Source organism: Lagenorhynchus albirostris, chromosome 3 (assembly GCF_949774975.1).
Source record: "Lagenorhynchus albirostris chromosome 3, mLagAlb1.1, whole genome shotgun sequence".
Lineage (NCBI taxonomy): Eukaryota > Metazoa > Chordata > Mammalia > Artiodactyla > Delphinidae > Lagenorhynchus > Lagenorhynchus albirostris.
In genome coordinates this window covers 148212111-148225384 of record NC_083097.1, presented here as the reverse complement: position 1 = coordinate 148225384, position 13274 = coordinate 148212111, and the positions used below count along the sequence as shown (strand labels likewise).

General features: G+C 52.8%; 1 protein-coding gene across 1 annotated transcript; it reads left to right on the top strand.

Annotated features, from left to right (window-relative positions):
* Positions 1-1430: 1430 nt before the first annotated feature.
* Positions 1431-4554, top strand: NKX2-5 (NK2 homeobox 5). Its single transcript, XM_060146568.1, has 2 exons — positions 1431-1877; positions 3455-4554. Exons 1-2 carry the CDS (start codon positions 1547-1549, stop codon positions 4093-4095), a joined length of 972 nt encoding a protein of 323 aa, XP_060002551.1. The 5' UTR covers positions 1431-1546; the 3' UTR covers positions 4096-4554.
* Positions 4555-13274: the final 8720 nt, after the last annotated feature.

Below are 13274 nucleotides of genomic sequence, written 5' to 3'. Positions count from 1 at the left end.
CAGAAAGTCGGCGCGCTCCACCCGGACTTCCCCGCAGAAGCTAGGGCGGTGGGAAGTCGACGTTTTTCCCCTGACAAGCCTCGCCATCGCTAGAGATAGGATAAGGCGGAGACCATAACCTGGGGCCATTCTGTCTGCCCAAATCCTCCCTGAAATTGTACACAAAATAGAGCGCCTCTCTGCAGTTTTCTGGGGGTGAGGGGAAGGCCCCCCAAGCTTTCATCAGATCTCCCAAGGGACCCAGAAGGATGAGGTGGGCTAGCGCAGGATCTGACCGGGTAGCTTGCTCCCGGGAAACACTTACTTGTTTCTCTGACAGAAGATCCCTACTTTACTGACCCTGGGCTAAAAATTAACACCCCGGCCCCCACCCCCCATGCGCCTGGCCCGGCCGCCGCCGCGGCGCCCCACTCGGAGCCGGCCCAGAGAAATCTTGGCCACGTTGAGTTCAGAGGAGCCCCACCTGCCTGAGAACTAAACCTGAGCTGGGACCTGAGTCCCTTGTGCTGACAAAGGCCTAGGGGACTCGCTGCTAGGCAGGGAGGGCAGGGGAAAGAGGGAGGTCGGAATGACGGGCCCTCAAGAATAGGAGAAAAGGCCACTGGGATCTAGGATGCCCTAGAAGACAGCTCTCTTCTGGGAAGCTGAGTTTCTCTGCCGGGATTCTGGATTTGTTTCATTATTAAGGGGAGGGTCATCTCTCAGGGAAGAGACTGGCAGTGACTGGTGCCCCCTGGAGTTGTGTTTGTACACTTACACTACTGTAGGCGGTGCCCCTCTGTCCTACAACCACCCACCTTGCTTTTCAGCTTGACTCACACAGGAGCCCCCAGAGCCTGGCCTCCTGGCAAAGGAAGTACTACACAGAATCCCCAAATTGTCCAGAATGGCCCCCTCCTGCCATCGCCCCAGAGCAAACCCTTTCCCCAATGCTTCTCTTCTTATTCAGATTCTTCCAAGTCGGACACACCGTACCGTTAGTAATAAATAAAGTCTTTCCAACTCCTGGAAATAACTCAGTCCCCCCAGCCCTCACCCAATCCTTCACTTCCCTATTCTGTTTCAGGTGCTGAGGAACATTTCTTCAAATCCCAGATCCACCCAACCCGGCCTAAAGGGCGGATTCGGAGAATAATCGGGTCCTTTCCTGTGCATCCATCCTGGTAGGATTTTCAGGCTAATGTTTTGGACAAATCTCAGGCTGCAGGAGCGAAAGGAGTCTTCCGAACGCGTTGCGGGCCCTTTAAAAAGCAGAGCGGGATTTTTTTTTTTTTTTGAGCCGTATGACTATATTAGGTGACCCGAAAGTGCTCATCGCTCCTGTCAACGAGGCCCCCGGCCCAATGGCAGGCTGAGCCCCCCTCCTCCGGCCTGGTCCCGCCTCTCCTGCCCCTTGCGCCCCGCACTACCTGCCGCCCGGCCACATCCCGAGCTGGAAGGCGGGTGCGCGGGCGCGCGGCGGGCACCATGCAGGGAGGCTGCCGGGGGCCGTGGGCAGCGCTGCTCTCTGCCGCCCACCTGGCGCTGTGAGACGCGCGCTGCCACCATGTTCCCCAGCCCCGCGCTCACGCCCACGCCGTTCTCGGTCAAAGACATCCTGAATCTGGAGCAGCAGCAGCGCAGCCTGGCCGCCGGGGAGCTCTCCGCGCGCCTGGAGGCCACCCTGGCGCCCGCCTCCTGCATGCTGGCCGCCTTCAAGCCCGAGGCCTACGCGGGGCCGGAGGCCGCAGCGCCCGGCCTCCCCGAGCTGCGCGCCGAGCTGGGCCCCGCGCCCTCGCCCGCCAAGTGCTTGCCTGCCTTCTCAGCCGCCCCCGCCTTCTATCCGCGTGCCTATGGCGACCCCGACCCTGCCAAGGACCCTCGAGCCGATAAGAAAGGTGAGGAAGAAACACAGGCTCCTTCTCCCCTCTGGGGTTGCTTTCGTCCCCAAACCTCGCGGCCAAGAAACTCTGGCTTGGGTAGAGGAGAGGCGAGTGCCTGGGCGGATGGTCGAGCAAAGGGGGCTCCGAATGTGAGAAGCGAGGTTGTCGCCAGGGTCTCCCTCCACCCCCGCCCCACGCTTCCAGTCGGAGGTTTAGAGGAAATGCTGGATCGTGACGATCAGAAACAAGAGACCGGAGAGAAATATATATATACTTTCTTGCGGCCTAACAAAGCCCCAGGCGGCGGCAGCCCTGCTCCTGGATTTGTTATGAAGTTGAAGTTGAGCGATCCGTTTGTGGTAGACAGAACAGAGGGAGAGAGAGAGAGTCTGTATATCGGTTTTTTTTTTTTAATCTCTTGAGGGTCTTTTTGAGGATCTGACGAAAACCGCTAAACAGAAATCAAAATGCTGCACGCCAGACATACTTTTGCGCACAATTGGAGCAGGTCCAGGACCTTCTATAGCCCACCCGTTACCCGGGGTGGCTGGGGCCTTTCCTCCTTTGTGCCCTGAGAGTGGAATGTTTGAGAACAAGGATCTTGAATTTAAAATGGGATACTCCGGACTCTCAAGAATCTGACTTAGCAGCTTTATTTTTCCATAACAATTTTCCCACGCGGCCAGGGCCGAGAGGTTCTCTCCTGGAAAAAGTTAGAAAATGCCGCGCGACGAAAGGCGTGGGGCAATGGAGGAGATGACTGGGGAAGTCGGCCGGATCGCCGCGCGCATCCCGAGGTCCAGGGGGAGGCTTGCCAGCCGGTGCAAAGGGCGCGTCGGGGAGACGGTGGCCCAACGCGGGGTCCGCAAGAACCTGGGGAGGCCGGGGGCACTGGCTGAAGGGCCGCCGAGAGCCCAGAGGGGCTTTCTGTGATCCTACAAAAGTTTGTCTAGTTGCAGAGGGGAGGCCTCAGGAACAGCTGCCGGAGGGCACGGCAGCTTGAATTGGTCAGTACCGATTCAAATTCAATTGGAATCCAGGGCCGCCTGCCCACCCGCTGCTTTTTGGGCGCTGCAAAATCTCCGCAGCAGTTGCACGGGAGCCTTTGATAGATCATCAAACCAACACCTCTTGGCCTTCTGTTTCTTCGGTTCCCGTAATTTTGAGATAGTGCGACCGACCCTGTTGTGAGGCCTAGGTCTCCTTCATTTAACCTCTCAAACCAAAGTAGTCCTAATCTAATTCACCCCAGCGCATCACTTGGCTTTATTTTCTTTGCAACCTGAAGTCGTTAAGTCACTGTCCATCTCTTTCACCAGAATGTGAACCAACCCGAGGGCAGGGACCTGTCTTGTTTTGTCCTCCTGTGCCTAGAGCCGTGCCCGGAACATAGTAGGCAGTCAACAAATGTTGGCTGTCGAGCGGAAACCGAGCACTCGCAGCGCCCAGTGCAGCCGGCAGAGTGACCCGTAGTCAAGCTGGGGGCTCCAGGCAGGACGGGGTGGCACCCACTGGGGCTCATCACCCGGCGGGAGCTCGGGGGGTCGGGTCGCTGTGACCCAGCGTCTCTCTGCCACTCTGTTCCCCCTCAGAGCTGTGCGCGCTGCAGAAGGCGGTGGAGCTGGAGAAGCCTGAGGCGGACAGCGCCGAGCGACCCCGGGCGCGACGGCGGAGAAAGCCGCGCGTGCTCTTCTCGCAGGCGCAGGTCTACGAGCTGGAGCGGCGCTTCAAGCAGCAGAGGTACCTGTCGGCTCCGGAGCGCGACCAGCTGGCCAGCGTGCTGAAGCTGACGTCTACGCAGGTCAAGATCTGGTTCCAGAACCGGCGCTACAAGTGCAAGCGGCAACGGCAGGACCAGACTCTGGAGCTGGTGGGGCTGCCCCCGCCACCGCCGCCGCCAGCGCGCAGGATCGCGGTGCCAGTGTTGGTGCGCGATGGCAAGCCTTGCCTCGGGGACTCGGCGCCCTACGCGCCAGCCTATGGCGTGGGCCTCAACGCCTACGGCTATAACGCCTACCCCGCCTACCCGGGTTACGGCGGCGCGGCCTGCAGCCCTGGCTACAGCTGCACCGCTGCTTACCCCGCCGGGCCGCCACCGGCGCAGTCGGCTACGGCGGCCGCCAACAACAACTTCGTGAACTTCGGCGTCGGGGACTTGAACGCCGTGCAGAGCCCCGGGATTCCGCAGGGCAACTCAGGAGTGTCCACGCTGCACGGTATCCGAGCCTGGTAGGAAAGGGACCGGTGTGGGACGCCCCCGACCGATCCCACCTCTAAAGAAGGGCACTGACTCTCGAGGAGAGGGAGGGCTCCCGACACGATCCTGCGTCCCTCGGATGTCACATTCACTCCCACGGAGGCCTCGGAGCTTTACCTGTCCCGTGCGCCTTTGTCCCCACGCGAGGGAGAGTTTGTGGTCGGGTTTACGGAGCTTGCGGTGAGTGATCCCGCAGCCTGGTGCCTTAGCCGTCGCCCCGGGAGTGCCCTCCGAGAGCCCACGGGCATCCCCAGTCTGCCGAACACCGGCCAGTTGGGACTGGGAGCCCAGGCGCGGCAGGCCTAGCATCCGGCCGCCTTTCCTCGAACCTGGGCCGGGCGCCCGGGCCCTTGCTGCCTTGCCGCTGCCCCCACCCCCGGTATTTATGTTTTTACCTGTTTCTGTAAGAAATGAGAATCTCCTTCCCATTAAAGAGAGTGCGCTGATCCTCCCGTGTGTTTCATTCAGCTTCGGCGCTTCAGAAACTGAATTTGGGAGGGCAGAGGCAGCCGGCCTTGAGTTGTAGGGATGGGTATTCACTGAGCAAATTGATAACAATGATAAATAAAGACTCACTGTGCTGGGTCCCATGTTAGGTGCTTTCTGGGATTGCTCATGTAACCTTCAATAATCTGACAAAGGGAGGTCCTATTTTAAAGTTTAGCAGACTGAGGCCTGGAGAGGTTTAATGACTTGCCTGTGAGCAAACAGCCAGTACTGGTAGAAACGAGGTTTGCTTCTGGGTCTCACTTCAGAGACTGAGGACACTGGCCCAGAGGTCTCAACCTCACCTCCTTAACCCTACTATGTACCAGGCACTGTTCCAGGTACTGGGCATTAAATGGAGGGCAAAGGCACCTAGGCCCTATGCGATCGGAAGGCACCGGAACTCATCCTGCTTAGAAGAATGCTGCAGCCCATTTTTCAGATGGAAAAGCCCAGAACCAAAACCTTTGTCCAGCTCCTCAGAACTCCCCAGCCCAACGCCGTGGCCCGGCCTCACCGGTTTCTTGGCTGGGCAGAGTGCAGAGCCTGGACCACACAGAGGCGTCTGGCGGACCGTGCTCACCTCCTTCTGTGGCTAGGCCCCCATGAATTCACGTAGTCAGGGAACCCTTCTCCCCCATTTGGCCGCCTCTCGGCATTTAACGAATTTTGCACTAGTCCTCACCAACGAAGGCTGTTGTATAGATTTTACAGATGAGAAAACTGAGGCTCAGGGAAATCCAGCTAAAAACCTGCTCACTGTGGGAGTTTCTTGCTGCCTTCCCCTGTTTTTTCATCAGTAAAATAAAAATAACAAAAATACTCAGGTCCCGCCAGTCCTCAGGGGCTCGGACCTGACTTCCAAGCTCCTCTACCTCCGGCTCATCTACCGCCAGCCTCCAAAGTCAAGAGGAGCTAATTCAATTCTTTAAAAGGGAGGAAAAAGGGAGGGAGTCAGGGACTTTGTGTTCCTGTGGAATGTGGGTTTTTCTGAATTTTGCCTGGAAAGTACAAGCCTGGCTGCCTGGTCCCAGAGCTCTTGGTGGAAGACAAAACATTGCTCCCGGCATATCCTAATTCAGTGCGCCTCTTAGGCTGGGGAAGAGTCCTCAAGCCGGGCCTGGGGCCATCCTTCTGTCGAAGGGAGGGACCGAGCCAGGGACCAGGCAGCTCTGCCAGTGCCTGTACCATCCTCTCTATTCCTCAGGCTCACCCCACTGCCTTTGGGGATAGGGGAAGATGCCAGGAGATTCTAAGCGCTAAGAGCTGAGCTGGACGCAGCTTGCGATTCAGGGATGCTGGGGTGTATGCAACTGACCATTGCAGGGTTATGGGCTGTACTCTGTAGGGAAGTGGGAAAGGCTGCCTCAGAGCTTGGCTCGGGGCCCTCGGACTTGAATGTCTCTGCTGTAAAGTCCAAGCCGAGGACTGCGGGGCGGGAAAGTGTTCAGCTCAGCACTGCACACCGCCTCCTGAGCCCACGACCCTACTCCGAGACGCACACCACGGTCCCATCTCATGGAAGGGCACCCGGAGGCTGTACCAGACCACCAGACCAGCTCTTGATTCAGACAGCCCTTTCCTACCAGGCAGTCCCAGCAGGCGGCCTAACTCACACAACCAGGGAATCCTTCGGCCTGGAGCTCATCCACATTCTCACCCTTAATTAGTGTCCGCCCCCCACCCCGGGGTCCTGCATGTCCGTGGGCCTTTCTCATCTTACACTCGTCTACGGTGACATTAGAGAGAAATTTTTTTTTTCACAACGTTATACTGCTACGGTTTTTCTATGATGCCTCTGTCTCCGTCTTTATCATCCTTCAGGGACCAGCTGAGTGACCCCAAGGTCTCTCACAAACGGATAACAATGGCTGGCTGGCTTTGGGCTCACTGAAAGCCAGGACTCCGGGCTAAATGCTTACCGGGGTTCTCTAATCTAATCCATCTTAATTTGCAAGCCAGGAAGCTGAGGACCAAAGGTTAAGGTAATGGTCAAGGTCATACATTCCCTAAGCGCGGAACTGGGAAACCCACCGGGCAGATACTGAAGGGCGGGGGTGGGCGTGGGCGTGTTTAAGAACCGAGAGCCCGTTCACGTCGCTCTTCAAGATGCAGCGGGACGCTGCTCCCTGCCCCGAGCGAGCCTACGTTCTCACCAGTGGGGTGAGGATTTCAGGCTCGGTATCCAGGCTCATTATGGAGTAAACTGTAGTGCGCAGAGCCCTGGGAAGCGGCACACGGCTTTCGCCAGCCGAGGGTGTTGGGTCCGGGAGCCAGGGGGATGAGGGTCTAAGGGTCATTACTATCTTAAACTAATGACGCCCGCCTTCCCATAGCGACCCCTTCGCAAATCAAATCGGCAGTATTTGTTTTGTTTTCCAAGTATTCTATAAACGAAGCGTGCAGAGTGAGAATATTCAACCAGGACAGAGAAGTGAGAAATGCTGGGGACCTCCGAGGTGGCAAAGCCCGCGGAGATTAGTGCGGTACAGGCGGACTCTGCATGCCCGGAGTGCCAGGGGCGCACCTAGGGAAATAGTTATACTTAATAATTTTTTTTAAAAAATCAGCCACCCGCCGCGGTTAAAAATTAATGAGATGATAAACCGTGACATTAAAAAGAAAGAAGCTGGCTCCGCAGGCTGAGGTGGAGTGGTTCCCTCAAGCCCAGCGCCGCCCTGCACCAGCCGGCGGGCGAGAGCCCAGGCTGAGGGTCCCCAGCACAGAGGCTGGGCCACCACGCCTCTCCCCTTTCCGCCGAGCTCTTGCCCAGAAGTCCTCTCGCTTCCTAGCGTTATTCCCAGCGAACAGACACAGGTTTGGCCAAATCAGAATAGCTCCCGTTTTATTTTGTATAGATTCCCCATTAAATCGATGTCATGTGGCGTATTTCAATACCTGTATTTAAACGAACGCTCAGAGCACGCAGCGTTCCCTGGAACTTTACGACTTGACAGCGGCCGGGAACCCTGGCCGCTCCTTGGCAGGCACGCCCTACGGGGGCCTGCCCCTCGCTTCCTCTGGGAGGTATTCCCGGCTCAGGCCGCGGGCGCTCCACTGCGGCAGCCAACAGCCCGGCAGCTCCGGGTCTTGCTGACCTCCCTGCTAGACTGGGCTCCTGGAAAAAGGGGCCAGTGGCTTAGATTTCATTTATAACTCATAGAGCTTCCTGCGGTACGAGCACTGTCCTAGCTCTTTACAATAAACCCGGGACTTCCCTGGTGGCCCAGTGGTTAAGAATCTGCCTGTCAATGCAGGGGACACGGGTTGGATCCCTGGTCCAGGAAGATCCCACATGCCGCAGAGCAAGTAAGCCTCTGGGCCACAACTACGGAAGTCCACGCGCCTACAGCCCCTGCTCTGCAACGAGAAAAGCCACCGTAATGAGAGCGCACCGCAACAAAGAGTAGCCCCCGCTCGTCGCAACTAGAGCAAGCCCACGGGCAGCAACGAAGACCCCAAAAATACAACAAACCCATCTAATCCTATTTTACACCTCTGAGTTCTGCTGAGGAAATAGATGAAGAATGAATCTTAGCCCCAAAGAGGAGGAGTAGCTTGCCCAAAGTCACACAGCTCATTAATGCCAGAGCTTGGTTTCAAACCCAGGCAGTCTGATTCCAGAGCCCAAGAGCAAGGTAACATCTCATGCCCAGTTCAAAGAGGAGGCACAGAAATGTCTGTCAGCAATCCCACTACTGGGCATATACCCTGAGAAAACCATAATTCAAAAAGAGTCATGTACCAAAATGTTCATTGCAGCTCTATTTACAATAGCCCGGAGATGGAAACAACCTAAGTGCCCATCATCGGATGTATGGATAAGGAAGATGTGGCACATATATACAATGGAATATTACTCAGCCATAAAAGGAAATGAAATTGAGTTATTTGTAGTGAGGTGGATGGACCTAGAGTCTGTCATACAGAGTGAAGTAAGTCAGAAAGAGAAAAACAAATACTGTATGCTAACACATATATATGGAATCTATAAATAAATAAATAGAAAATGGTTTTGATGAACTTAGGGGCAGGACAGCAACAAAGATGCAGAAGTAGAAAATGGACTTGAGGACACAGGGAGGAGGAAGGGTAAGCTGGGACGAAGTGAGAGAGAGGCATGGACATATATACACTACCAAATGTAAAATAGATAGCTAGTGGGAAGCAGCCGCATAGCACAGGGAGGTCAGCTCTGTGCTTTGTGACCACCTAGAGGGGTGGGATAGGGAGGGCGGGAGGGAGGGAGACGCAGGAGGGAGGAGATATGGGGATGTATGTATACATATAGCTGATTCACTTTGTTATAAAGCAGAAACTAACACACCACTGTAAAGCAATTACACTCCAATAAAGATGTTAAAAAATCTCTGTCAATTGATTAAAGGGTACAGTAATAATATTAGCTAACAATTCTTCAAAGATTTCTAGGTGCTAGGCGTATCAAGCATATGAGGTAAGCACGACTATTTCTCACTGAGAGCAGAAGAGGAGACTGAGGCATGTAGAAGTGGCCCACCCCAGATCAGGGCAGCTGGGATTCCAGGGGGCCCATCTGTCCCCCTTGCACCACTCTGCTGCTTCTCAGGAGAGCTTACTGCAGAGGCAGGTAGGAAGTGAGCAGGCCTGGTAGGCCGGTCACCCAGAGCCACCACCCACCCTGCCCCAACCCACAGCTGCCGAAGATAACAGTGGGGACGATTGCCTAATATCTGTTCTTGCTTCCTCTGTGCCAGGCACAAGGCTAAGTGCTGAACCTGCAAAGCTCATTCTGTCACTTCCCAAGGAGGAAACTGAAACCCAAAGGAGTTAAGGACATTGACTACCAAAGGTCACTCTGGTAGTGTGGCCCGGGGAATCCTAGATGGGAATCTAAATGGCTCCGCTAGAAGCCCTGGCTCCTTTTTTCAAAAAATATTTATTTATTTATTATTTATTTTTGGTTGCATTGGGTCTTGTGCTGAGCGCGGGCTTTCTCTAGTTGTGGCCAGCGGGGGCTACTCTTCGTTGCGGTGCGTGGGCTTCTCATTGCGGTGGCTTCTCTTGCTGTGGAGCACGGGCTCTAGGAGCATGGGTTTCAGTTGTTGTGGCACATAGACTCAGTAGTTGTGGCTCGCGGGCTCTAGAGCGCAGGCTCAGAAGTTGTGGCACACGGGCTTAGTTGCTCCGCGGCATGTGGGATCTTCCCAGACCAGGGCTCGAACCTGTGTTCCCTGCATTGGCAGGTGGGTTCTTAACCACTGCGCCACCAGGGAAGCCCGAGCCCTGGCTCTTTGAACCACTCTCAGCAGTTCCCAGACTTGCCTGAAGACTTAAACTGCTGGAGGCTGGGACAAACCCAACCCCCTGCCTGCCCCAGCTCCCTTGAATTGGCCTCCCTGGGGACATCACCTAAAAAACCGCGTTTGTAAACAGGTGATCCTCATCATGTGGCAAGTTGGAGAACTGCGTCTTTCCCAGAGGCCCCAGTTCCTTCAGGCTCCTCTCCTGATGGCCTGGGAGAAACTGGAGTCAGATTTCCCCTTTCCAGGCCCTGCTTGTCCATCTCAGCGTCTCTGTGTGTTTGCTGGGATCCAGTGGTTACAGCGCAAACCCAGCAGCCTGGGGACCCTGGGAGGGCAGAGGGGGGCAGAGGGAGGGAAAGAGGAGGGCGGGGGAGGTTAGGAGAGGTACTCTGGGACACACTTGTCTTGGCCCAGACCACAAAACCACCCCTGTGGCTTACGCAGCCCAGTACCTGCCAGCACTGCATAGGAGAGAAGATGAATTTTGGGGGACTCTTCAGAGACAGTCTATCTGTTCTTCCCAGATCCTAAGCTCCCCCGTGGAGCCCCACAGGAAGGTGAGTAGGGGCGAACCAACCTCCACAGGGGTTTACAGGGTGCCAAGCTTTCCATCTGGCCCTCTGTCCACGGGAGGCTTAAAAGGTTTTTGTTATTTACCCTGTTCCACACTTAAGGAGCAGCCAAGCTGAATTCTAAAACCAAACCCTCTTCTTTCCAGCACACCCCAACTAACCCTACCCCACCCAAACTCCAGCCTACAGAAATCTCACTTGCTGCTCTGTCTCACATTAACTCTGCCACTCACCCCAAAGAAGTTTCCTTTGTCCTCAGCTTCTTAGGGGAGGTTTGTCACACAATCCTGGCACATTCCTGCCTCAGGGCCTTTGCACTGGCTGTTCCCTTTTCTTGCAATGACCTCCCCCAGATATCTGCCTGGCGGATGCTTCATCTGTTTCAAGTCTTTACTCAAATGTCACCTTATCATGAGGCTCCTATTTGAAATTGCACCCCCTGTGGAGAAAAGGGAACCCTCCTACACCGTTGGTGGGAATGGAAATTGGTGCAGCCACTATGGAGAACAGTATACAGGTTCCTCAGAAAACTAAAAATAAAGTTGCCATGTGATCCTACAATCCCACTCCTGGGCATATATCCAGAAAAGACAAAAACTCTTAGTCGAAAAGATACATGCACCCCAATGTTTGTAGCAGCACTATTTACAATAGCCAAGACTTGGAAGCAACCTAAATATATATATATATATATATATATATATAATGGAATATTATTCAGCCATAAAAAAGAATGAAATAATGCCATCTGCAGCAACATGGATGGGTCTAGAGATTATCATACGAAGTGAGGTAAGTCAGACAGAGAAAGACAAATACCATATGATATCACTTATATGTGGAATCTAAAAGAATGATACAAATAAACTTATTTACAAAACAGAAATAGACTCACAGACCCAGAAAACAAACTTATGGTCACCAAAAGGGATAGCTGGGGGGCAGGAAGGGAGAAATAAATTAGGCATTTGGGATTAACATATACACACTACTATATATAAAATAGATAAACAACAAGGACCTACTGTATAGCACAGGGAACTATATTCAAGACCTTGTAATAAACTATAGTGGAAATGAATCTGAAAAAGAATGGATATATGTATAACAATCACTTTGCTGTATGCCTGAAACTAATACCACATTGTAAATCAAATATATTTCAATTAAAAAAAAGAATTAAAACAACTGTAGATACAACTATATTTATTGACTATAAGATGAATTTATTTTCCTAATTTTTCATTTCATTTTCTTCAAGACAAAGTCCCAAACTAATTTTTCCTTTTTTTTTTCTATATTTTGTTTTCACATTTTGTACTCTATTTTAAATAGTCTTTTTTTCTGGCATGAGTTTTCTTTAGAAAATGATCATCCCCTGTTTTGTCTTAGGACAGAACTTTCTCTTATAGTCTTGTATTTGAAGTTCCTCCTTTCTATCTGGTGAACTCCTACTCATCCATCAAGGTCCATGTCATATGCCCCCCCCCTTTCTGAGAGCATCCCCCACTGTTAGAGAATTAACTTTATAACTTGGTAATCACTGTTGTATCTGGTGCATCTCTATGCCCACAGTGCTTAACAAAGAACATGCTACATAGTAGGTGCTCTCATCTGACAAATGAATGATTGAATAAATGAATGAATAAAGCCTGCCGTTGGGAAGCAGTACACCCCACAGATGCATCATCTCCTGTACTTCTTTTCTGTAACAGTCATGGCATTTGTAAGTCCTGTTGTAATTCTCTCTCCACTGGTAAACTGTGGGCTCCATGTGGGAAAGACAGCGTTTGTGTGCTCACCCTGCACAGAGGCTGATCATAGCAGGCATGTAATAAATGTGCACTGCCTGAATGAACAGATTTATTTATTTTGATTTTCAAGATAAAGAAATGCACTTCTGGAAACAGAATCTTAAAATGTGCCTGTTTGCAATTACTCACCACCTTCTCAAACCCCGCTCCTCCCTGGCAGCCGTGAAATTCATTCAATACATACTTATTAAATAATCTGAAAGGCACTGGTGAACCCACCGGAGAGTAAGATCCCTGCCATCATGAGTTTCAGTTCTGGTGGGGGACAGACAATAAACAGATAAATACATATATAAGACCATTTGAGATTTTTATCAGTACTGAGAAGAAAATTCAGCTGGGTGATATGACAGAGGGGGCTGGGGGGGTAGCTGAGGGGGAGGGGGAAGAGGTATTTTAGACTTTGTGGTCTGGCAAAGCCACACACTGAAGGCGATGTTTAAGTTTTGAATGTTTAGATGCAGCAGCCATGGGAAGATCTGGTGAAGAGAGTTCAAGGCAGAGGGAGCAGCTTGTGCAAAGGCCCTGAGGTAGGAATGACCTTGGCATGTTCAAGAAACAACAAGTGTGGTCAGAGCTTAGTGAGCACTTGGGTGGTTAAGTGGGTGGGTGGAGGAATATGATGTGGGGTCGGAGAGGTCAGCTTCATAGGCATGGGACAGATTGATTTATCAGTTATAAGTCTCCACTCCCCTGTATAGTATTTCCACCCCTACCCAAACTTCTCTGACGCTTGACTTTGGACTTGCCCATGGGAGTTGCTTTGATGAATAGATGTTAGCAGATATGACACAGGCAGAGGCTTGACATATGCTTTGCTCTCTTGTGTTTCTGCCATCGCCATGGGAAGAAACTGCTCTGCCAGCCCACTGGTCCAAGGAAGAAGAGAGACACCTGGACGTGACCTATGGGCCAAGCCCCCAACCTCTGCCAAACTCCAGCCAACCCAAAGATGCGTGAACAAGAAAAGCTGATGTTTTCAAGCTACTGCATTGGTG

Excerpts from the sequence above, each read along its gene's own strand:
- NKX2-5 (XM_060146568.1), top strand. The coding sequence starts at position 1,547 with ATGTTCCCCAGCCCCGCGCTCACGCCCACGCCGTTCTCGGTCAAAGAC. Across the intron at positions 1,878-3,454 it reads CCCTCGAGCCGATAAGAAAG|AGCTGTGCGCGCTGCAGAAG; the intron begins GTGAGGAAGAAA and ends GTTCCCCCTCAG.